Source organism: Ornithorhynchus anatinus, chromosome 5 (genome assembly GCF_004115215.2).
Source record: "Ornithorhynchus anatinus isolate Pmale09 chromosome 5, mOrnAna1.pri.v4, whole genome shotgun sequence".
Taxonomy (NCBI): domain Eukaryota; kingdom Metazoa; phylum Chordata; class Mammalia; order Monotremata; family Ornithorhynchidae; genus Ornithorhynchus; species Ornithorhynchus anatinus.
Window position 1 is genome coordinate 18,424,915 of NC_041732.1, and position 25,891 is coordinate 18,450,805.

Genomic DNA, 25,891 nt, shown 5'->3' on the forward strand with positions numbered 1-25,891 from the left:
AAACAGGGCCTGGCAGGTAGTAAGTGCTTAAAAAAATACCACCATTATTATTATTATTTAACTGGAGATTAAATCCTAATCCCTCCTACTTAGACTGTGAGCCCCAAGTGGGGCAGGGACTATGTCCAAGCTGATTTTCCTTTGTCTACCCCAGCAAGCGCTTAGAACAGTGCTTGGCACATAGTAAGCGCTTAACAAATACCATCATTATCAGTATTATTACAGTGCTTGGCACAAGGTAAGCGCTTAACAAGGGCCATAATAATAGTGCTGCTAATTATTATCATGTGGATCCAACGCAGCGTGGCGTTGGAAGAAACGGCAGGGTGCGTGTGCCCGGCATGATGTTTGAAGGGCACAGCCCCGGTTACAGCAGAATGAACTGTGTCAGTAAACTCCGATAGTGATGAAACAGTCGAGAGGAATTGTTACTGTACAGAGCCCACACCTCCGGTCGGTTTCAGCGTTCAGTTGGTCCATCAGTCCGTTTGTCTGCTCAGGCATATTTCCTCTGGGTCCTCTCTCGTTATCCTTTGCAGTAGACATTTGGCTGATCCCTTTCCAGGGAGAATCCGTCTCCAATTTCCAGTAAGACAAGGGGGGACAGAGGTTACCGTTAGCTGATTTCCCCTGACTTTTCCTGCGTCATCTTCCTTGAAATCCCAAATTCCGGTGCTGGGATTAAGGTGATTTGGGGATATAGGGAAACTCCGTGGCCCAGTAGCTAGAGCCCGGGCCTGGGAGTCAGAAGGTCATGGATTCTAATCCCGGCTCTGCCACTTGTCTGCTGTGTGACCTTGACTTGTCGGTGCCTCAGTTCCCTCATCTGTACAATGGGGATGAAGGCAGTGAGCCCGACATGGGACCTGGACTGTGTCCAACGTGATTAGCTTGTGTCTACCTCGGTGTTTAGATCAGTGCTTGGCACATAGTAATTGCTTAACAAATGCCATTTTTTTTTTAATAAAAGGGAGCAGGCTGTCTTTAACTTTTCCTTTCTTCTCCCTTCCTTCCTTTCTCCTTTTTTTCTCCTCTTGTCCTTATTATTCAACTTAATTTTAATGTGACTGGTATAACAGTGTCATCCCTGTTTTAATGTTGCCCCAAATGGAGCATTTGCAAGTCAGTGTGGTAATGATTATTATGACATTTATCAAGCTCTTACTATGTGCTAAGCATTGGGGTTGATGTGGGACTCCATCCTTATCCCAGAAAGCCCCCACAGTCTGTTTTAGAGCACATGAGATTTCTAATCCTGGTTGTGCCATTTGCCTGCTCTGTGACTTTGGAGAAGATCGTATTTATTGAGTGCTTACTGTGTACAGACCACTGTACTAGCTTCTCTATGCCTCAGTTTCCTGTAAGAGGAAATAACTGCTCTCCCTCCTCCTTAGACTGTGGGCCAGAGGCAGGGAGCGTGTCTGCTAATTCTGTGGTAAAAGACTCTCCCAAGGGTTTAGTTTAGTGCTCTGCACATGGTAAGAGCTCACATACCATTGATCAGTTGATTGATTTGTTTCCAATCCGATGGAATTAGATCTACCCCGGTGCTTAGTGCATAGCAAGCACTTGACAAATAGCATAATTCTTTTCTTTTTTAAGTGTGTTTGTTAATCACTTACTGTGTGGTAGGCATTCAAGCTAAGCTCTGGGGTAGGTACAAAGTAACCAGGTCGGACACGGTCCCTGTCCCACATGGACCTCACAGTCTTAATCCCCATTTTACAGTTGAGGTAACTGAGGCCCAGAGAAGTGAAGCGACTTGCCCAAGGTCACAAAGCAGACAAGTGGTGGAGCTGGGATCGAAACCCAGGACCTTCTGACGACCAGGCCCTCGCTTTCTCCTAGGCCACGTTGCTTCTCTACTTATCATTATTTTCATCCGCGTTTTGCAGATGAGGAAACTAAGGTGCAGAGAGATTTCGTGACTTGCCCAAGGTCACACCACAGGCGAGTGGTGGGGCTGGGACTCGGACCTGTGCTCTTTCCGTTAGGCCACACCGCTCGCAGGGTGAAAGACAGAACGGCTAATTGAGCGGGCTGGAAAGGAGATGGATTTGAAGAGGGAGTCACGCTCTTGCCAAACGGAGAATAACGTATCCATCCTCAGGTGGCAGATTGATTTGTCAGGGCCGATTTAGTCGTGAGCAATCCTGATAAATACCCTAACTTGGCTTTTAAAGCTTCGCTCCCACGAGCCGTCAGTCTCCCGCCAGCACTGGGAAGCTGACAAGGAGAGTTCTCTCAGCCCACTTACATCGCATCCCAGAAAATCACTTTTGAATGATTTCATGAGGTTTGGGAAATTAAAAAAAAAAGAAAGAAAAGAATCACCACCCCCTTCCATTTATTAGCAAATGTTTATTTTAAAAATGACACCGATGTTCGGTCAGGCAGGTACTCTTGCTTAGGAGTTATTAGACTTGGGTAATTGCCCTCTTGGGCAAATCTTTTAATCTTTTGAATTGCTTCCTTGGGCAAACCTTTTAGCCTTCTGAATTGCTCTCTCGGGCAAATCTTTTAATCTTTTGGGGTCATTTTCTTTCCCTAAAATGGGTAAGCTCATTGTGGGCAGGGAGCAGTTGTACCAATTTTGTTTTGTACTCTCTCAAGCGCTTAGTACCGTGCTCTGCACACAGTTAGCACTCAGAAGATATGATTGGTTGATCATTTTACCTAGCTCTTCTCCACAGGGAAGTTCTATGGAAAGCAGCGTGGTTTAGTGGAAAGACCCCGGGCTTGGGAGTCGGAGGACATGGGTTCTAATTCCGGGTCCACCACTTGTCTGCTGTGTGACCTTGGGCAAGTCACTTTGCTTCTCTGTGCCTCAGTTACCTCATCTGTAAGGTGGGGATTAGGACTGTGAGCCCACGTGGGACAGCCTGATTACCTTGTATCTACCCCAGCGCTTAGTACAGTGCTCTGCACACAGTAAGTGCTCAATAAATATGATTGAATGAATGAACAAATGCCATAATTATTATTATTATTACTCTACTGGGGGAAACCAGGGAGTGTGTTTGAAGAAAGGCAGGAGGGATTACAGTTAAGGCTCATCTCTTGCTACCAACTGTTATACTGTACTCTCCTAATGATAATAATAGGGAATTTTTTAAGCGCTTACTCTGTGTCAGGCAGTATATTAAGCATTGGGATGGGTACAAGCAAGTTGGGTTGGACACAGTCCCTGTTCCACCTGGGGCTCTCAGTCTCCCATTTTACACATGAGATAACTGAGGCACATAAAAGTTAAGTGACTTGCCCAAGGTCACCCAGCAGACAGGGGCAGAGCCTGGATTAGAACCCATGACCTTCCAACTCCAAGGCCTGTGTTCTATCCACTATTGCTTCTCTAGGTAATTAGTAGAGTGCTCTGGATGCAATAAGCACGCAGTATATACTGTGGTTTGATCGTTTTACCTGTCTCTTCTTTACAGAGGTGCCGTACTGGGAGGAAACCAGGGACAGAATTTGAAGGAAGGCTGGAGGGATTACAGTTAGAGCGCATCCCTAGGTTAGGTTTCTGGTAAACCATGGGTTTGCTAAAATTCACTGCCAGGAAACCAGGCTATGCTGGAGATAATGTGAAAAATATGAACTGGCTTTTGTATTTGTATAGACCTTTGAAATAATAATAATAAAATTGTGGTATGTGTTAAGCACCTATTATGAGACAGACACTGAACTAAGCACTGGGGTAGATTCAAGCAGGTCAGATTGGACTCAGTTGCTATCCCATATGGGACTCACAGTCCCAATTCATGGAGAAGCAGCGTGGCTCAGTGGAAAGAGCACGGGCTTTGGAGTCAGGGCTCATGAGTTCGAATCCCAGCTCTGCCACTTGTCGGCTGTGTGACTGTGGGCAAGTCACTTAACTTCTCTGTGCCTCAGTTCCCTCATCTGTAAAATGGGGATTAAGACTGTGAGCCCCACGTGGGACAACCTGATTCCCCTATGTCTACCCCAGTGCTTAGAACAGTGCTCGGCACATAGTAAGCGCTTAACAAATACCAACATTATTATTATTATTATTATTATATTTATCAGGATTAATAATAATAAAATAAATGAATAAAATAATCAGTTATTTTACAGATGAGATAACTGAGGCATAGGCCCAAGGTCACACAACAAACAAGTGGCAGAGTCGGGATTAGAACCCAGGTTCTTCTGAGTCCCAGAGCCGTGCGTTATCCACTAGACCAGACTACTACTCACGGAAGTGTTTGCGCTGATGTTCACACAAAACTGCAGGTGGTAGCATATTCTTAACTCAACAAGCCCCACAATTTTTTAAGGTATATATTGAGCATTTACTCTGTGCCAGGCACTGTACTAAGCGCTGGGATAGATACAAGTCCCTGTCACGTGGAAGATTCACAGTCTTAATCTTCGTTTTACAGATGTCTGTCCAACCTGATTAACTTGCATCTACTCCCATGCTTAGAACGGTGTTTGTCATTTAGTGAGCATTTAAAAACTACTATTGTCATTATCATCACGTAACCGAGGCACAGAGAAGTTAACTGACTTGCCCAAGGTCACCCAGCAGGCCAGTGGAGAAGTCGGAGTTGGAACCCAGGACCTCTGACTCCCAAGTCCGTATTCTTTTCACTCGGTCATTCTGTTTCCCACGAACTAAAGGTTAACCAACTTTTCTAATGGCAAGAACATTGGGCAGCGGGGATATTATGAAGAGAGCGGGAGGAGTTTCTTGGGCCTTCCGTAGGTTGACGAGGGTCTGGATGAAATCAGGTTGTTGTTTTTCTTTTGATGGTGAGCCATTTACTGTCTCCTCACATGTGATATCAAATCCAAATTGCGGCAACTAGACTGTGGTTAAACTCTAGACTGCCAGCTCGTCTTCTAGACTGAAAGCTCGCCCTCTAGACTGAAAGATCGTCCTCCACACTGAAAAATAGTACTCTACACTGTAAACTCACCCTCTACACTCTAAGCCCATCCCTTACATTGTGTGTCCTTTACACTGTAAAGTCATCCTCTAGACTATAAGCTAATCCTCTAGGCTGTAAACTCGTCCTCTACACTGTAAATTCATCCTCTACACCTTATGCTCATAGTCTAGACTGTAAGGTCGTCGTCTAGACTGTAAAATCGTCCTCTAGACTGTGAGCTGGTCCTCTACACTGCTATTTCAACCTCTAGACTGTAAACTAATCCTCTAGACTTAAATTTGTCCTCTAGACTGTAAGCGTGTCCCCTACACGCTAATCTTAGTACAGTGTTTAAGTGCTTAGTACAGTGCTCTGCGCACAGTAAGCGCTCAGTAAATACAATTGAATAATCTTATCCCTTAGTAGAGTGCTTGTCACATAGCGAGTGCTTAGCAAATGCCATAATAAAAAAAAAAAAAGGCAATTTCCCAGTCAATTTACGGCAAAGCTACCACTCTTTAAACCCTTTCCTTCTGGACCGAAGAACCCGTGCCTGGTGAGTTACCCCAATTTTCCGTCTCCCCACCCCTACAACCCCCAATCCTATTGCCCTAGCAACAGTTCAAACTGTAACTAACCCATCTGGGCTGAGCGCGTACTCCGTGGAATGCTCGCTGTGGCCAGGGAACGTGTCCGTTTACTGTAGGTCATACTCTCCCGAATGCTTAGTACCGTGCTCTGCGCACAGTAAGCGCTCAGTAAATACGACCGAACGAAGGAATGCAGAAAGCACGGTATGATGCGGCGGATACCCCTATTAATCGGCTCCTTCTGTTCTTCTTTGCAGAAGTGTTGTCGGCGATCATTAGCGTCCTCTTGGTTTATATACTAATGGGTTTCCTCCTGTTTGAAGCTGTGCAAAGGACTCTCTACACGAACTATGAAATTAATGGAGACGTAATGCTCATAACCGCAGCGGTCGGAGTCGCAGTTAACATAATGTAAGTTCTCTTTCCTGGCCTTTTCTCCCTCAGTTCAGTGCTCAAGCACAGTCAGTCAGTCGGTCATATTTATTGAGTGCTTACTGTGTCAGAGAACTGTACTGAGCACTTAGGAGGATATAATAGTCACGTTCCCTGCCCACAACGAGCTGAGGGTCTAGAGGGGGAAACAGATGTTAATAGAAATAAATAAATGACAGATATGGACATAAGTGCTGTGGGGCTGGGAAGGGAGGGAAGAACGAAGGGCGCGAGTCAGGGCGACACAGAAGGGAGAGGGAGAAGAGGAAGGGAGGGCTTAGTCAGGGAAGGCCTCTCGGAGGAGATGGGCCTTCAGGAAGGCTTTGAAGCTGGGAAGAGGCATCGTCTGTTGGATATGAGGGAGGGCGTTCCAGTCCAGAGGCGGGACGTGGGTGAGAGGTCGGCGGTGAGATAGACGATATGGAGGGACAGTGAGCGGGGTCGCGTTAGAGGAGCCAAGTGGGCCATAGTAGGAGAGTAGTGAGGTAGGGTATAAGGCAGCGAGGTGATTGACGGCTTTAAATCCGGTGTAATGGTCACGGTCTAGGGACAGAGGATGGAGAGATGGACCACTGGTCTGTTCTAGTTTGGCACTGCTGCTGTGTTTGATGTCTGTAATTAAAAAAATAAATGCACGTAGCACTGGCAAACCAACATTTTTCAGATTATAAAACCTGCCCCATTTCAGGCCCAAAATTCTTATACAGAGTTGGATATTCAGAAGCAGTAAGATTAATCAATCAATCATTTGAGTGCGTACTTTTTGTGGCACACTGTACTAAACGCTTGGATGAGTACAATATAACAGATACGTTCCCTGCCCACAATGAATGGAGCGATGTCAGCTGAAATAAATGCATAAGTACTGTGGGGCCTGGGAGGGGGTATGAATAAAGGGAGGAAGTCAGAGCGACACAAGGGAGCGGGAGAAGAGGAAATGAGAGCTGTCTTCTCTCTCCTCTTCCGTCCTCCTCACAAGACCTTGTAGTTTCATATCCACACACTGGCCTCATTCACCTTCCCTTCTTTCCTCCCTCCTTCCAGTCAGAAGGGCAATCCGGTCTGAATGAGTCAAGGGGCTGAATTTGGCATCAGCAATAGACCCGTATCGTTCTGTGGGGGCGTGCTAAATTTGCCAACAGAAATGGATTTGTCCGTCTCCCTGCGTGAGGGGGTCGGAGGGTGGAGAACGATCTCTTTGCCCCCAGCTGTCTCTGTAAATGTGCTCGGAGCCCGTTAGAGAGTGTGGAAGTCTGCGTCACCCCCCTTCTGCTCCTTTGCTTCAGTCTCGGTTCGGGCCTCTTAGCCGAGGTTTTGTGTGAACACCAGTACGGAGAAATGGTTCCTTGAGAAACAGCATGGCCCAGGGGAAAGAGCACAGGCCTGGAAGTCAAAAGGACCTGAGTTCTAATCCCGGCTCTGCCACTTGTCTGCTGTGGGACCTTGGGGAAGTCCTTTCACTTCTCGGTGCCTCAGCTACTTCAACTGTAAAATGGGGATTCAGTCAGTCCATCAGATTCATTCATTCAATTGGATTTATTGATCAGTTACTGTGTGCAGAGCACTGTACGGAGCACTTGGGAGAGTACAATATAACAGATCCATTCCCTGCCCACATCGAGTTTACAGTCTAAAGGATTAAGACTGTGAGCCCCATGTGGGACATGGACTGCGTCCATTCTGATTTGCTTGAAAATAATACAGCTCCTGGCACATATCAAATGCCATTAAAAATAAATTTGTTTTTTCTGAGCGCTTACTGCACTTCATTTCCTTCTCTTTTACATCTTTTGGCAGGAGCAGAGAGGGCAAAAGGAAGAGGCGAGGGAATGAATTGTCCTGAATTTGGAATTAGCAGGATCCCAGTAAACACCATTTACGCATGACAGTTTTTTCGGTCTTGTGTTTTTTCATTGTGTAGGCACCTAGCACATCCTTGGGTGTTTACCAAATTTAGCAACTTCGTGCCCCTGGAAATAAAAAGCTAGAGGGGAAATTTGGATTGTATTCTCTATAGCAGGGAACATGTCTCCCAACTCTGTTTTCTTGTACTCTCTCAAGCAAAATGAGAATTCAAAACCTGTTCTCCCTCCTGCTTGGACTGTGAGCCCATGTGAGTCCTGATTATCTTGTATCTACTCAGGTGAAACAGAAAAGCAGCGTGGCTTAGCAGAAAGAGCCCGGGCTTGGGAGTCAGAGGTCGTGGGTTCTAATCCCGGCTCCTCCGCTTGTCAGCTGAGTGACTCTGGGTAGGTCACTTCACTTCTCTGGGCCTCAGTTCCCTCATCTGTAAAATGGGGATTGAGACTGTGTACCCCACATGGGACAACCTTGCATCTTAGTGCTTAGAACAGTGCACAGTAAGCACTTAACAAATAGTGTAATTATTATTATTATCATCAATCAATAAGTTGGATTTATTGAGTGCTTTCTGTGTGCAGAGCACTATATTAAGCACTTGGGAGAGTACAGTGCAACAGAGTCGGTAGATATATTCCCTGCCACAGCGAATTTACAGTCTAGAGAGGGAGACAGAGGTTAATAGAAATCACTAAATTAAGGATATGGCTGTAAACGCTGTGGGGCTGAGGAAGGGGTGAATAGTGGGAGGAAATCAGTGCGGTGCAGAAGGGAGGGGGAGACGAGGACGTGAGAGTTTAGTCAGGGAAGGCCTCCTGGAGGAGATGGGCCTTCAGTAAGGCTTTGAAGGTGGAGGTAGTAATCGTCTGTTGGATTCGAGGAGAGAGGGAGTCCCGAGACCCGTGGCAGGATGTGGGTGAGTGGTCGGCAGTGAGGTAGACGAGACTGAGATCCATTAAGAAGGTTGGCCTGAGAGGGCTTAGTCAGGGAAGGCCTCTTGGAGGAGGTGGGCCTTCCATAAGGCTTTGAAATGGACGGGGAGAGTCGCCTGTCGGATGTGAAGAGGGAGGGCGTTCTAAACCGGAGGCGGGACTTGGGCGAAAGGCTGGCGGCGAGATAGACGAGATCAAATTACAGCGAGAAGGTTGGCATTAAAGAAGCAGAGTGTGCGGCCTGGGTTGTGGTAGGAGAGCAGCAGCGTGGTGAGATAAGAGGGGCAAGGTGATACCCCAGTCCTTAGTCCGGTGCTCTACACACAGTAAGCACTCAATAGAGAAGATCGTTTGACTCTTTGTAACCGAGAAAACCATAATCTTTTTTTTTTTTTAATTTTTTGTTGTTTTGGTTCTTTTGTTTGTTTTTTAAAACAACAGAATGGGATTCCTGCTGAATCAATCTGGCCGCCAACACGCTCATTCCCACTCGCCTCCATCCCACTCTCCTCCTACAGGTCCTGGGCACGGGCCGGGCCAGAGGCACGACAGCCTGGCGGTGCGAGCGGCGTTTGTCCACGCCCTGGGGGATTTGGTGCAGAGCATCGGGGTGCTGGTAGCCGCCTACATCATTCGCTTCAAGGTACGGGACCGCAGCCGTTCCTCCGTTACGGAGTTTAGGCACTGACTCTCACCTTCACGGCTTAGCTAGACCGGCAGCTCACGGGGGGCAGGAAACGTATCTGTTATATTGTTCTAGTACGCTCGCCCGAGCACTTAGCACAGTGCTCTGCACACAGTAAGCGCTCAGTAAGTACCATTGATTCTTTATATGAATATCTGTCTCCCCCTGTAGACTGCAAGCTCGCTGTGGTCAGGGAATATGTCCGTTGTATTGTTTTATTGCACTCTCCCAAGTGCTTAGTGCAAGGCTCTACACGGCGTAAGCGCTCAATAGATATGCCTGATCGATTATCTTGTACCTTAGCTCGGTGCTTGGAATTTAAAGGGCACTTAATCCATACCATTTAAAAAAGAAATGCCCTCAAGGAGCTTGCAGTCTAATGCATGGTGTAGTGGTTAGAGCACAGGCCTGGAAGTCGGAAGGTCATGGGTTCTAATCCCGGGTCTACCACTTGTCTGCTGTGTGACCTTGGGTAGGTCACTTCACTTCTCTGGGCCTCAGTTACCTCATCTGGAAAATGGGGATTGAGACTGGGAGCCCCACGTGGGACAGGGACTGGGTCCAACCCGATTTGCTTCTGTCCACCCCAACGGTTAGTACAGTGCCTGGCTCAAAGCAAGCACTAACAAATACCACAATTATGATTATTAATGGAGAACCCAGACAGATAGTTCCGCACGAGACAGAGGAGAATGAGCGCGTGAAGGCCTGGAACGCCCTCCCTTTTCACATCTGACAGACGATTACTCTCCCCACCTTCAACGCCTTATTGAAGGCATCTCTCCTTCATCTCTGAGGCCTTCCCTGACTAAGCCCTCATTTCCTCTTCTCCCGCTCCCTTCTGGGTCACCCTGACTTGCTTGCTCCCTTTATTCCCCCACCCCCGCCTCCAGCGCGTATGTACGTATCTCGAATTTAATTTATTTCTTGAATATCTGCCTCCCGCTCTAGACTGTAAGCACATTGTGGGAAGGGAACATGAGTTAAATTGTACTCTCTCAAGTGCTTAGTACAGTTCCCTGCATACAGTAAGAGCTCATTAAATACGATTGATTGATTGATTATCTCAGTGAAGAAATGTGACAACAAATGTATCTGAGGCCTAAGCCCCAAAGGCCTTTCTACCACAGAATTGTGTTATTTTGCCATCAGTGTTATTTAGGCTTAGGCCCTAAAGCCTTTCTTAGCACATCTTGTTATTAGTCGAAAGAGCGGAGCCTGGGAATCAGAGGACCTGGGTTCTGATCCCGGTTCTGCCACTTATCTGCTGTGGGACCTAGGGCAAGTCACTTCATTTCTCTAGGCCTCAGTTCCCTCATCTGCGAAATGAGGATTCGAAACCTATTCTCCCTCCCTCAGTCAATCGGTCATACTTATTGAGTGCTATGGACAGAGCATTGTACTAAGTACTTGGGAGGGGACAATATAGCAGACACATTCCCTGCCCACAACTCCTATTTACACTGTGGGCCCCGTGTAGGACCTGATGATCCTCTATCTACCCCGGCGCTTAGTACAGTGCTTAACACATAGTAAGCGCTTAACAAGTGCCACAATTATCAATTATTATTTTCTATCAAATATTACCTGAGAAATACGCATGATCGTGGTTGAAGACAAATTGGGTGAGATGGTTAGCACCTTGGAGAAGTGGATTAAAATTAAAAATGGCCCTGACTTTGTAAAAGGGGATACGGAGATGATCAGGGTTTGTCACTGGAGTACCAGCTAAATCAGTTTTGCAACCTGGGGCTGGAGATATTAAAGCAAGCTGGCAGCGGGAGGGATAGATACGCAAAGTATGTAGAAACCAACCAATTTTTTATGGTATTTGTTAAACGCTTCCGACGTGCCAGGCACTGAACTAAATGCTCGGTCAGGTACAAGATAATCAGGTTGGACACAGTCCCTGCCGCACACTGGGCTCACGGTTTTAATCCACACTTTACAGATGAGGTCACTGAGGCCCAGAGAAGTGAAGCGAGTTGCCCAAGGTCACACAGCAAACAAGTGGCGGAGCCAGGATTAGAACCCTCGACCTTCTGACCCCCAGGCCCACTAGGCCACGCTGCTTCTCCTAACAGTGCTCCTCCCCGCCTTATAATCGGCATGGATTAGATCTCTATGAAAACATAGTTCTCTGGGGGGCCCCAAAGCTGGAGTGTGGTATGGAGAACTGAGAGGAGCCAAAGGAGAACGATAGAAACGTTTGAAAGTTCCAGGGGAAATAACTGAGAGGAAAGATTAAAAACCGGGGTTTCATTGCTTGGAGAATGTGAGAGGACTTAATTACTTCATTCATTCATTCATTCAATAGTATTTATTGAGCGCTTACTAGGTGCAGAGCACTGTACTAAGCGCTTGGAATGGAATGGCATCAGACAGAGACAATCCCTGCCCAGTGATGGGCTCACAGTCTAAACGGGGGAGACGGACAGCAGAGCAAAGCAGAACAAAACAAAAACAAGACATCACCACCAAGATAAATAGAATCAAGGAGACATACACGTCATTAACAAAATAAATATTATTAATTATATTTAAAAAATTAATTACAAAGCTCAAGGGTGTGAAGGAATATGATATGAGTGACGGTAAGCTGTTATTCTGGACAATTTATAACCATCACACCCAATTTTGTGTAGCAGCATGGTCTAGTGGAAAGAGTGTGGTCCTGGGAGTCAGAGGACCTGGGTTCCAAACCTGCTCTGCCAGTTGCCTGCTGTGTGACCTTGGGCAAGTTATTTAACTTCTCTGGGCCTCGGTTTTCTCAACTGTAAAATGAGGATTAAATTCTAATGCCCTCCTACTTAGACTGTGAGCCCCATTTGGGACAAGGACTGTGTCCAACCTGATAGCCTTGTATCTTACTTCACTGCTGAGAACAGTGGTTGAAAATAAGTGTTTAACAAATACTATTTTTTAAAAGACAAACAGCCCCCCCCCCCCCAAAAAAGTTATCAGGGATATTTCATAGGAGATAGTTGATAGAAAATGATAAAAGGGGTTTAGGGAAGCAGCGTGGCTCAGTGGAAAGAGCTCAGGCTTGAGAGTCAGAGGTCATGGGTTCGAATTCCGGCTTTGCCACTTGTCAGCTGTGTGACTGTGGACAAGTCACTTAACTTCTCTATGCCTCAGTTACCTCATCTGTAAAATGGGGATGAAGACTGTGAGCTTCATGTGAGACAACCTGACCCTTTATCTCCCCCAGTGCTTAGAACAGTTTTCTGCACATAATAAGTGCTTAACAAATACCAGCATTGTTATTATTATTATTATAAAAATTAATAATTGCGGTATTTGTTCAGCACTTATGTGTCAAGCAAGTACTAGATTTAAATGTTGGTATTTGTTAAGCGCTTACTTTGTGCAGAGCACTGTTCTAAGCGCTGGGGTAGATGCAGGGTAATCAGGTTGTCCCCCGTGAGGCTCACAGTCTTAATCCCCATTTTACAAGCGAGGTAACTGAGACACAGAGAAGTGAAGTGACTTGCCCAAAGTCACACAGCTGACAAGTGGCAGAGACGGGATTCGAACCCATGACCTCTGACTCCCAAGCCCGGGCTCTTTCCACTGAGCTACGCTGTGTCATTAGGAAGATTTTTGGTTGGGTGGAAACACACTGAAGTGCATTGCTTGGAAGTCAGAGAACCTGGCTTCTAATCCTGGCCCTGCAAACTGTCTGCAGCGTGACCTTGGGAAAGTCACTTCACTTCTCTGGTCCTCAGTGACCTGGCCTGGAAAATGGGGATTTAAGGGTGAGGGACAGGGACTGTGTCCAACCTGATTAGCTTGAGTCTATGCCGGTGCTTAGTATAGTGTCTGGCACATAGGCGCTTAAGAAATACCGCAATAATTATTGAAGCGTCAGCAAAGAAAGCAATGGAAACGCCTTTGGAGATCTTTAAAAGAAGGATCCACTCTTGTCTTTCTGGGATGGTTTGAGTATAGCCTTTCCTGGAGGCAGGGGAGTATACTAGATGACCTCTCAAAGGGCCCTCCAGGCCCCTGATTGAGTGATATGGCAAATTTTGATAAGTATATATCGCAATATAGATATATTCCCTTAATTACAGCTTCCTGGAGATACTAGAGAGGAAATTTTGTATTCGTTTTTCATGTCTCTTAAGTGTTTGTCTTTACCAAAGGTTCTGTTTCTGTCCCATTAAAAAAAAAATCCAAAAAACTTTATCTGTTTCCTTTCAGCCAGAATACAAGATTGCTGACCCTGTCTGCACTTATATATTCTCAGTACTTGTGGCGTTTACAACACTGCGAATCATATGGGACACTGTAGTAATTATACTGGAAGGTAAGAACGGTGGAAAGATGATTGTTTTATCTCCATTTTTATCCGTCACCTGGGAGCTCATTCATTCACTCAATCATATTTATTACTCTGTGCAGAGCACTGTCCTAAGCTCTTGGGAAAGAACAATATGATAATGAGGAGTGACAGCCCCTGCCTACAACAAGCTCACAATCCAAGGGGAGGGAGACAGGCATCAATACAAATAAAGAGACATAGATATAAATAAATAAGATTACAGAAATATTAGTCTCCTTCTGGCTGTCTACATTCAAGCCGTTCTCTTGCTTTTTAAAAATATTTTTAATGGTATTCGTTCAGCACCTATTCTGTGCCAGACACTGTATTAAGCACTGTGGTAGATACGAGTCAATCAGATTGGACACAATCCCTGTCCCCCATGGGGCTCACAGTCTTCATCCCCATTTTACACATGAGGTCACTGAGGCCCAGAGAAGGAAGTGGCTTGCCTAGGGTCACCCGGCAGACAAGGGCAGGATTAGAACTCAGGCTCTTCTGAGTCCCAGGCCCGTGCCATCTCTACTAGGCCACGCTGCTTCTCCCTCTTGAAACATTGAGAATAGTGCCATTTACTCACCATTAAATATCGGCAAGGGTTTGTTCATATTTGTTTGTTCATATTTATTGAGTGATTACTGTGTGCAGAGTACTGTACTAAGCGCTTGGGAAAGTATAATAGAGCAATAGAGACAATCCCTCCCCACAGCGAGCTCACCGTCTAGAACGGGGAGACCGACATCATTACAAGTAAATAAGACGTCGATATAAATAAATAAAATTACAGTTATATACATAAGTGCTGTGGGGCAGGAAGAGGGGGAGTAAGAACAAAAGGAACAGGTCAGGGTGACGCAGAAGGGAGTGGGAGATGAAGAAAGGGGGGCTTAGTCTGGGAAGGCCTCTTGGAGGAGGTGGGCCTTCAGTAAGGCTTTGAAAGGAGGGAGAGTCATTGTCTGGCAGATATGAGGACCAGAGGTAGGACGCAGGCCGGGGGGTCAGCGGTGAGACAGGTGCGAACGAGGCCCAGTGAGAAGTTTAGCACCAGAGGAGCAAAGTGGGCGGGCCGGGTTGTAGAAGGAGAGAAGGTGAGGTAAGAGGGGGTGAGGTGATGGACTGCTTTAAAGCCAATGGTGAGGAGTTTTTGTTTGATATGGAGGTGGAGAGGCAACCTCTGGAGATTTTTGAGGAGGTGGGTGACATGCCCTGAACGTTTCTGTAGAAAGAGATTACCGTTGTTCTCTTACCTGTAGACCGTACATTCCCTGTGGGCAGGGAACATGTCTACCAACTCTGCTCTACTGTACTTTCCCGAGTGCTTAATCCAGTGCCCTGCACACACTCATTAAGCACTCATTAAATACCTTTGGTTGAAAGATTATCCCGTCATCATCATCACCAGCATTAATCGAATGCCTGCTTTATGCAGAGCACTCTACTAGGTGGCTGGGACCATAAATTTATAAGACTTGACACCTCCTGGGCTTTGAGGAGCTTTTGGCCTAAGGAGGCGGGATTTCTAGAAAGATAAAGGGCACTGGGGCGGGGAGAGATGGGGTAATTCAAATTAGTCCAGGTTTGTATTGGCTAGAAAGATTTTAGGAGGTAGTGGAAGAAGGAATGGGACCTAAAGGGATTATCCATTGATGTTAATAATAATGATAATAATAATAATGATGGTATTTATTAAGCGCTTACTATGTGCCGAGCACTGTTCTAAGCGCTGGGGGAGAAACAACGTTATCAGGTTGTCCCCGATGGGGCTCACAGTTTTAATCCCCATTTTACAGATGAGGTAACTGAGGCACAGAGAAGTTAAGTGACTTCAAGGGCCAAGCCAAGTGGCAGAGTTGGGATTAGAACCCACAACCTCCGGCTCCCAAACCCATGCTCTTTCCGCTAGACCACGCTGCCTCTCTAATGATGAATGATGCTCATTCGTTTAGTCATTCGGTCGCATTTATCAAGCACTTACCATGTTCAGAGCAAAGTATTAAGCATTTGGGAGAGTACAAAGTGACAACAGACAGACATATTCCCTGCCAACAATCTGGGTGGTATTGTCCTTTTTTTATGGTATTTAAATGCATATGTGCCAGGCACTGTACTAAGCGCTGGGGTAGATACAAACTAATCAGGTTGGACACAGTCCATGTCCCACATGCAGCTCACGGCCTTAATCCCTATTTTCCCGTTGAGAGAATTTAGGTCCAGAGAATTGAAGCGACTTGTTCAAAGTCCCACTGCGGACAAGTGGCGGAGCCTGGATTAAAATCCCGGTCCCTCTGACTCCCAGGCCCGGGCTCTATCCACTCGGCCACGCTGCTCCTTGCCGATAATATGGGTATTCAATGTTTGGCTGTATTTTATGGCTTTCTAGCAAGGAGCCCAAACATATTACATATGCCATCTCCTGACAGCGCACCAAGTCCAGTGAATATTGTCCCGTCCGGCTTGACTACCGTATCGGTCTCCTCACTGATCTCTCCGCCTCTGGTCTCTTTACTGCCCAGGGCATTTTCCAAAAATCTCACCCGGAATAGTGATAATTTAAGCCACTGAAATGAATGAGCTTCCCGAGGGAGTGAGTGGAAAGTCAGATGGAAAGGGTCTCACAAGAGAACCTCAGGGGACATAGAAATTAAGGGTCGGAGGCAGAAAAGGAACTGGTGAAAGACTTTTTCATTGGCTTTTTTATTTTGATCGTATTTGTTAAGTGCTTGCTTTGTGCCAGGCCCTGTTCTAAGTGCTGGGGTTGATACAACATAATCAGGTTGGACAGAGTCCCTGTCCCACATGGGGCTCACAGTCTTAATCCTTACTTTACACATGAAGTAACTGAGGCCCAGAGAATAACAACAGTGGTATTTCATTCATTCATTCAATCATATTTATTGAACGCTTACTGTGTGCAGAGCACTGTACTAAGTACTTGGAAAATACAGTTCGGCAACAGAAATAATCCCTACCCAACAACGGGCTCACAGACTAGCAGGGGGACACAGACAATAAAACAAAACAAGTAGACAGGTATTTGTTTTAAGAGCTCACTTTGTTCCAGGCCCTGTTCTAGGCGCTGGAGTAGATATAAGATAATCAGGTTGGATACAGTCCCTTTCCCACATGGGGCTCACAGACTTAATCCCACAGTCTTAATTGAGGTCACTGAGGCACACAGAAGTGAAGCGACTTGCCCAAGGAAATGCAGCTGACAAGCGGCGGAGCTGGGATTAGAACCCTGGTCCTGCTGACTCCCAGGCCCGGGCTCTAGCCACTAGGGTTCGCCACGTATAGCCTCCAAGACCATCGACAGACAGCCGTGAACTCTGTAGAACTGTGTTCAGCCCAACTGTCCAGGATTCCAGCACACCTGGTCAGGCACTGTGACTCGTAGGAATTTGTTTTCTTTTAATGGTATTTGTTAAGTGCTTACTTTGTGCCGGGCGTGGTACTCATCCCTGGGGTAGAAACCAGCTAATCACATTGGACACAGTCCCTGTCCCACTTGGGGCCCACAGTCTTCATCCCCATTTTACGGATGAGGGAACTGAGGCACAGAGAAGTAAAATGACTCGCCCAAGCTCACCTAGCAGACAAGTGAGGACTTCCCAGACTAAGCCCCCCTTTTCCTCGACTCCCCCTCCCCTCCCCATTGCCCCGACTCGCTCCTTTTGCTTTACCCCTCTCCCTGCCTGCAGCACTTGTGTATAAATATGTGTATGATGATATTTAAGTGCTTATTATGTGCCAAGCCCTGTTCAAAGCGCTGGATTATATGTACATATTTATAATTATAATTCCATTCAATTTTATTAATTGCGTGTCCATATATATAATTCTCTCTACTTATAATGATGCTACTGATGCCTGTTCACTTGTTTTGATGTCTGCCTCCCCCCTTCTAGACTCTGAGCCCATCGTAGGCAGGGATGGTGTCTAATTGTTGCTGAATTGTACTTCCCAAGCGCTTAGTACAGTGCTCTGCACACAGTAAGCGCTCAATAAATATGATTGATTAAATGAAGAATGAATGAATGAAGTGGCCAAGTAGGGATGAGGGCCCAGCTCCTTCTGATGCCGAGGCCCGGACTCTAACCATTAGGCCATGCTACTCCTTGTGGGCAGGGATAATGATTAAGAATAGCTTAGAGCATGCTGGGCACATAGTAAGAGCTTAACAAATACCATCATCATTATTATTATTATTATTAGCACCACTGGGCTTCAGTCTGGAGATCGCATGAAGCTCCTGGCTCACCTTATCCCGAGGTGGTGAGCTCTTGTGCCTTATTCTGTAAAACGGCAAGTCGATTTTGTAGGTTTCTAGTTTGTTCTTATCACTCCTCTGGATAGGAGATTTTCACGAGCAGAATACTGTCACCATTAGCTTTCTCCCTCTTCTATCATTTATCCAGTCGGTCAATCACCGGTATTTATTGAAGATTTACTGGGTGCAGAGCACCGTACTAAGCGCTTGGGAGAGTACAGCAGAGTTGTAGACACGTTTCCTGCCCACGATGAGCTTGCAAGAACCTTGCGTTTCCTCGAATCTGTCTTGGAGACTTTTCTTGGAGTTGGGTGTTTGTAGGCTTGAACCCAGACTGTGCTGTCTGTATCAGTCAATCAGTGGTATTTATTGAGCACTTGCTAAGCTCTTGGGAGAGTACGACATAGCGGAGTTGGGACAAACGTTCCCAACCCACAGCGAGCTTAGAGCCACGCTTAGTCAGTGCTCTGCACACAGTGAGCACTCAAAAAATACCATCAATCGTAAGTTTAGTGGAAAGAGCACGGGCTTTGGAGTCAGAGGTCATGGGTTCTAATCCCACTAGTCAGCTGGGTGACTTTGGGCAAGTCACTTCACTTCTCTGTGCCTCAGTTACCTCCTCTGTAAAATGGGAATTCAGACTGAGCCCCTCGTGGGACAACCTGATTACCCTGTATCTACCCCAGTGCTTAGAACAGTGCCTGGCATAGAGTAAGCACTTAACAAGTACCATCATTATTATTATTACTATACAACAGAGTCAGTAGACACATCCGAGCTTACAAGAGCTGTGATCGCCGAATAGTAGAGAGGAGGGAAATTGGCTTGAAGTGGACAAGTCCGAGGTCCTTACGGTTGCTCGGGTTTGCTGGTTTCGATTTTAAACACATGCTGGATCGTAAGCATATCTTCCGTACCATTCCGTAGCCTGAATCCTCAAGTTTTATGTGGTTGGTTTCAGAGCGGCCTCTTGGATTTCTTAACGACTAGTTCAGACGCCTTGGCAACGCAGCCCCGAAACCCGAAACCACTAATTTTTTTTGACTGGGTTCTCCTGTTGTCTCCTCGTTGTCCCCATTGACCAGAGGAGAAATTGGAAATGTTTTAAAAGGAATCTTGTGGGACCGGTATTCTGGAGATTTCGGATTCTTCTTCCTGTTTCTTCTCTTTGGTGGACTTCAAAGGAGGGAAAAAAAACTGGATGATTCGCTTTCAGTCTTTGGGCGAAATAAGTATTTTTAGTTTTAAAGGGTCAGTTTGTAATGTTTGCTATGTGCCTCCCTGAGGGATGGAATGGTAGAGTGTTTAAATTTGGAAAGAATTTGTGGTAAGTGTAAATCAACTGGGGTCAATAATGTCAGTCAGTCAATGGTATTTATTGAGCGCTTACTCTGTACAAAGCATTTGGAAGAGTCCAGTGTGCTAGAATTAACAGGCACGTTCCCAACCCATAATGAGCTTACAGTTTAGTGAGGGAGATATACATTAATATAATCAATCAATCCATGGTATTTATTTATTTATTGAGAAGCAGCGTGGCTCACTGGAAAGAGCACGGGCTTTGGAGTCAGAGGTCATGGGTTCGAACCCCGGCTCTAACACTTGTCAGCTGTGTGACTTTGGGCAAGTCACTTAACTTCTCGGTGCCTCAGTTACCTCATCTGTAAAATGGGGATTAAGACTGTGAGCCCCACGTGGGACAACCTGATTCCCCTGTGTCTACCCCAGCGCTTAGAACAGTGCTCGGCACATAGTAAGTGCTTAACAAATACCAACATTATCATTATTATTATTATTGAGCACTTCTATGTGCAGAGCACTGTACTAAGCGCTTGGAAGAGTCCGGTACAAGAGAATTAGTAGGCACGTTCCCTGCCCGTAACCAGCTTCCGGTCTAGAGGAGGAAACAGACATTAACATCAAAGGCTGACACTCTTTTTGAAATTCTAGGGGCACCCAGCCACTTGAACGTAGATCATATAAAAGAAGTCTTGCTGAAAATCGAAGATGTTTATTCAGTGGAAGATCTAAATATCTGGTCTCTCACTTCAGGAAAAACCACTGCCATCGTGCACCTACAGCTAAGTAAGTTATTGGACGTGGTGACACTTTACATCGAGTGCTTAGTACAGTGCTGTGCACCCAGTAAGCGCTCAATAAATGCTATCGAACAAATCGAATGAATTATGTTGGGCGTGGAGCAGTATTGAGAAGCCTTAACATTTTACTTGTAGTTAAGTAGAAAGACGTGTCCTTTTCTGGAATTAGGGATATTAGTAATTGAAGAAAACTTTCAAAGCTGGTCCAAGGTAAGGTAGAATGTTCTGGTTTTAAATCAGAGGAAAAGAATCAATCCACAAGGGTTAATATGTATATTTTCCTGTGAAACAGTGAGTCGATTTGGTAGATTTCTAGTTTGTTTTTACTACTCCCAGGGATAGGAGATTTTCATAAGCAGAATACTGTCACCGTTAGCTTTTTCCCTCTTTTATCATCTCTCCAGTGAGTCGATCACTGGTATTTATTACTTAAAGGATGCAAAGCAGTGTGCTAAGCGCGTGAGAGCTCTAGACTGTAAGCTCGTTATGGGCGAGGAATTATGAGTAAGGAATATGTCTAATTCTCTTGTAGTCAGTCAGTCATATTTACTGAGTGCTTACTGTGTGCATAGCACTGTTCTAAGCAATTGGGAGAGTACATTAGAAGAATAATCAGACACGTTCCCTACCCACATCAAGTTTCCGGTTTAGAGAGGAAGACAGACATTAATAGAAATAAATAAATTACAGATATGGATGTAAGTGCTGTGGGGTTGGATCTGGGGATGAATTAAGGGAGCAGGTATGGGCGGCGTAAAAGGGAGTGGTCTGTTTATTGCTGAATAGTACTTTCCAAGTGCTTAGTACAGTGCGCTGCACGCAGTAAGCATTCAGTAAATATGGTTGAATGAATGAGAAGAGTAAAGGAGGGCTTAGACAGGAAAGGCCTCTTGTAATAATAATAATAATGTTGGTATTTGTTAAGCGCTTACTATGTGCAGAGCACTGTTCTAAGCGCTGGGGTAGATACAGGGTAATCAGGTTGTCCCACGTGAGGCTCACAGTCTTGATCCCCATTTTACAGATGAGGTAACTGAGGCACAGAGAAGTGAAGTGACTTGCCCACAGTCACAGAGCTGACAAGTGGCCGAGCCGGGATTCGAACCCATGACCTCTGACTCCCAAGCCCGTGCTCTTTCTACTGAGCTACGCTGCTTCTCTAGTAGGAGATGTGACTTCAATAAGGCTTTGAAGGAGGGGGAGAGCAATTGTCTGAGTGTACAGAGTCAGTAGCGACCACAAGGAGCTTACAGTTTAGAGGAGGAGCCATCAATAAAATTAGTTACAGATATAACTGCTGTGGGGCTGAGAGAGGGATGAAAAAATTTGATTTTAACATTCAGTCCATCAATGGTATTGAGCGCTGACTGTGTGCAGAGCACTGTATTAAAGGCAGCTATCCACGCCTCTCCAAGGAGTATTTATGTTGCATCTTGTTTTTTGTTTTGTTTTTTTCTCTCCCCCACTCCATTTTGGTGTTTCAGCTCCAGGCAGTTCTCCCAGGTGGGAGGAAGTCCAGAGTAAGGTCAGACACTTGTTGCTGAACACATTTGGGATGTACCAGTGCTCTGTTCAGCTTCAGAGTTACAGATCAAAAAGGAACAAAACCTGTGCAAATTGTCTGAGCAACTCCAGTGCCTAATTTTGTATCTGGGGGACGGGGGCCCTGCTGCCGTACCCCTTCGGATCTCGCAGTCGAAGACTCCCAAGCAATAAAGAACGCAAACCGAAAAGGAGCCGACAGGCCGGACCGGTGTCAAGAAGCGGGATCGCCGAGAGCACAGGTTTTCACCTAACAAAAGCACAAACTCCCCGTTTGATATTGCCATTCAGCGATCCTTTTATGGTGATTATTTTTTTTTCTCCAAACCAAGTTGTGACTCAAATACCGTTTACGGGATGACACAATTCTGCAAATACCTCGTGGAAAACTTTTCGAGATGCCAATCGTACAACAGGGCCCATCCCCTTAAAGGGTGCTTCAGAGATGGCAGTATTGGCGTGAAGGAGACTTTCAGCCAGCCAACTAGGTAGAGAATCGAATTGACCGAGGACAGAAGTTTGTGTTTACGTGGCTTAGACACGGGCACACGCTAAATCAGCTGACCTTTAAACCATTAACTGTTTCTCCACCTGTCGTAGAAGGGTCTGTTCAGTACAGAAGTAATGACATCGTGAGTAGAAGTAAGCATGAATGCCCAAGGGGTTTGAAAGAATGTTTTCTTGCGTAATAATTGAGAATGTCGTATGTTTTATAAACAACTTCCTTTTTCCAGATGTTCTGAGGTTTTTTAATCTTAACACTGACGTTTGGTTTGTTCAAAACAAGACCCTCTGACCTGATACGTAAGCCATAATGATGGCGGTGAATGAGCTGCTTTTCCATAGTGGTAATGTGCATTCTTTTATTTTTTTTTTAATGGTATTTGCTGAACGCTTACTAGGTGACAGGCACTGCTCTGAGGGCGGAGATAGAGACGAGCTAATCAGGTCCCTGTCTCACGTGGGGTTCGCGGTCTTAATCCCCGTTTTCCAGATGAGGGAACCGAGATCCGGAGAAGTGAAGTGACTTGCCCAAGTGACTTGTGGCGGAGCCGGGATTAGAACCCAGGGCCTCTGACTCCCAGGCCCCAGGCTCTCTCTGCCAGGCCACGATGCTCCTGCTTTCACGAGAGAGAGTGAAGTCAGAGAAAAGTCTGAAAGGCAGGATTTGGTGGGAATCGATCGATCGACCAATGGTATTTATTGAGCACTTACTGTGTGCAGAGCACTGTACTAAGTGTTTGGGAGTTGGGGAAGGCACGTTCCCTGCCCTCAGTGAGCTTACCGTCTAGAAGGGCAAGACAGACATTAATATAACTAGATGATGGATATACTTTTTGTGATATTTGTCAAACACTCACTAGGCTCGAGTAGATACCAGACGGTCATATCAGGTCCCACATAGGGATCACAGCCTTAATCCCCATTTTCCAGATGAGGGAACTGAGGCTCAGAGAAGCGAAGTGACTTGCCCAAAGTCACACAGCAGACAAGTGGCCGAGCTGGGATTAGAACCCAGTTCCTCTGACTCCCAGACCCGTGCCCTATGCACCAGGCCCCCAGCCAGACGCATGTCCCTCAGGATCCCCCTCTACTCCGTCCCCTCTGAGGGAGAACTACGGGAGGACATCGGGTTTTATCCCGACCCACCCACTTCACTCCGGACCCCTCCCCGGAGCCATTTTTTGGAAAGTAGAGGGAAATGAACTCAGATACATCTATGCAGCAAACCCTTATTTGGGTGTATAAATTGGTTGACGAGGGGGAGACACAGCACCAGCAAACCATAAAACAGGGGTTTCCTCTACTTTGGAGTCTTGCTTTTGGGTTGTACTGCCCATTTGCTACCCCAAAACTAAGGGTGTCCGCCCGGTGCCTTTTAAAATTCTGGTTTCGCTGCTCAGGTCGAGCTTGGGTTTCTGCTCAGAGGACGGTCCTGCAGCTCTAGCTCACAGGAGTGGTTAGGCCTGGGGCTTCACTAACACCCCCTGCGTTGGGGTTTCCTTTGGATGGGGTGAAATGACCCAGTTGGCTTAAATCAGGGATTCTTTGGGGTCAGACCCCCTCAAAACCAGCCCCTTTGAAGTATAATAATAATAATTGTGGCATTTAGGTGCTTACTATGTGCCAGGCACCGAACTAAACACTTGGGTGGATACGAGCAATTTGGGTTGGACGCAGTCCCTGTCCCACATAGGGCTCACAGTCTTCATCCTCATTTTAAAAGTGAGGGAACTGAGGCTCAGAGAAATGAAGTGAGTTGCCCAAGATACCCCAGCAGAAAGGTGGCGGAACCGGGATTAGAACCCAGGTCTTCCGACTACCAGGCCTGGGCTCTATCCACTAGGCCTCACTGCTTCTCATGCCATAGCAGAATGGGCAGAAAGGGAAGCCCTGTGGATCTCCACCTCCCCTCACAGACGTAAAGACAACCGACAAAAATAGACTCAGCAAAGAGCTGGGATGATTAGAAAAATGGGAAGCACAGTATAGCCTAGTTGTAGGAGCACAGGCCTGGGAGTCAGAGGCCCTGGGTTCTAATTTCGACTCTGCCGGGATTACCGGCTGTGGTGACCCTGGGCAAGTCATTCACTTCTTTGGGTCTCGGTTTCCTCATCTGCAGAATGGGGATTCAGTCCCTGTTCTCCCTCCTACTTACTCTTCGAGCCCTACGTAGGACCCGATGATCCAGTATCTACCTCAGCACTTAGTACAGTGCTTGACAAATAGTAAACGCGTAACAAATATCAGAATGAATATTACCGTTATTCTCGTTATCGTTGTCGAGCATATGCTGTTAAAAGTATATCCATTGTTCAGTTCTCCTCTGAAGATATCACTGTCCAGAGCAGACGTCCATGGACCTGCCCGGTGTCCATTTTCCAGTCTATTTTCTAAGGAGAAAACTACCACTCCCTCCCCCTCTAGATTGTAAGCTCGATGTGGGCAGGGAATATGTCTGTTATATTTTTACAGGGTACTCTCCCAAGTGTTTAGCACAGTTGATAAATCTGACTGACTGACTATGGGGTTTGCCAACCAACATGTCTCCTCAGAGCTTCCAGTCAGAGATGTTTGTGTAACCAGGGTGGGTATTAGGGAGAACCGACTCTACTGAACTCTGCCAGACCAGGTGACGGGCCCTGGAAAACCACTTCCCGGTCACGGTTGAGTAGCGATGTTACCGGAACACCGGATCATGGGCTCGAGCGTTGGATGACAGAGGAGTCTCCGTGGTCTGGGACAAGAGGCTGTCACGTGGACTCCATCTTTCTTGGCTGAGGTATCCCGATCCATCAACCAGTGGTATTTATTGAGCATTTAGTGTGTACAGAGTGCCTTACTAAGAGCTTGGAAGAGAACAGTACAACAGCAGACAAGTTCCCTGCCCACCACAAGCTTACAGTCTAGAGGATGAGGCTCTTCTAGTTCTAGGTAGGCAGCTGCGCTGTGAGTTACTGCACCTTAATATGGCACTTAAACTGGTAATTCTTAAAAATGGTATTTAAGTACTTACTATGTATCAAATGCTGTTCTAAGCGCTGGGTTTTGTGCAAGTTAATTAAGTTGGACACAGTCCCTGTCCAGTGCTTAGAACAGTGCTTGGCACATAGTAAGCGCTTAACTAACACCGTTATTATTATTATTATGTGGGGCTCACGGTCTAAGTAGGAGGGAGAACAGGTATCTCCATTTTACATTTGAGGAAAAGGAGGCTCAGAGAAGATTCTCAGAATCGACAGAATTTGTGGAATTGACAGGCCTGGGTGCAGGGGGTGCTTTTTGGGGAAAGCTAAAGAGGAAGTCTGGGGATTTGTCAAGAACTGGAGACTAACTCAGTCATGTTTAATGAGCACTTACTGTGTACAGTGCTGTACTAAACACTTAGAAGAGTACGATATAACAGAGTTGTTAGACTCTACTGCTGAAAAGCGGCCTGGCCTAGTAGAAAGAGCACTGGTTTGGGAATCAAAGGACCTGGGTCTTAATCCCGGCTCTACCGACTGCCTGCTGCTTGACTTGGGCAAGTTGCTTAACTCCTCTGGGCCTCATTTTCTTCAACTTTAAAAGGGGGATTAAATGCTATTCCCTCCTGCTTAGACTGGGAGCCCCATGTGCGGGATAAGGACTGTGTCCATCCTGATAAGCCTGTGTCTACCCCAGCGCTTAGAACAGTGCTTGATACATAGTAAGCGCTTAACAAATAGCAAACAAATCAAATCGAATAAGCTTTGATTTCAGCAAAGTCCCCTGCGCTTGTT

General features: G+C 46.2%; 1 protein-coding gene across 3 annotated transcripts in view; it reads left to right on the plus strand.

Annotated features, from left to right (window-relative positions):
- SLC30A4 (solute carrier family 30 member 4) overlaps positions 1 to 22,364 on the plus strand; it is a 53,630-nt gene extending 31,266 nt beyond the window's left edge. For 2 of the 3 annotated variants that reach the window (XM_029066670.2, XM_029066671.2), the window contains exons 4-8: positions 5,743 to 5,896; positions 9,151 to 9,352; positions 13,601 to 13,706; positions 19,939 to 20,073; positions 21,572 to 22,364. In XM_029066670.2, coding sequence (XP_028922503.1) covers positions 5,743 to 5,896; positions 9,151 to 9,352; positions 13,601 to 13,706; positions 19,939 to 20,073; positions 21,572 to 21,729 — 755 coding nt within the window. In that variant the 3' untranslated portion in view covers positions 21,730 to 22,364. Of the gene's footprint in view, positions 1 to 5,742; positions 5,897 to 9,150; positions 9,353 to 13,600; positions 13,707 to 19,938; positions 20,074 to 21,571 lie in introns of those variants that run through there. The other variant, XM_029066672.2, reaches the window with a different exon arrangement.
- The last annotated feature ends 3,527 nt before the right edge of the window (positions 22,365 to 25,891 follow it).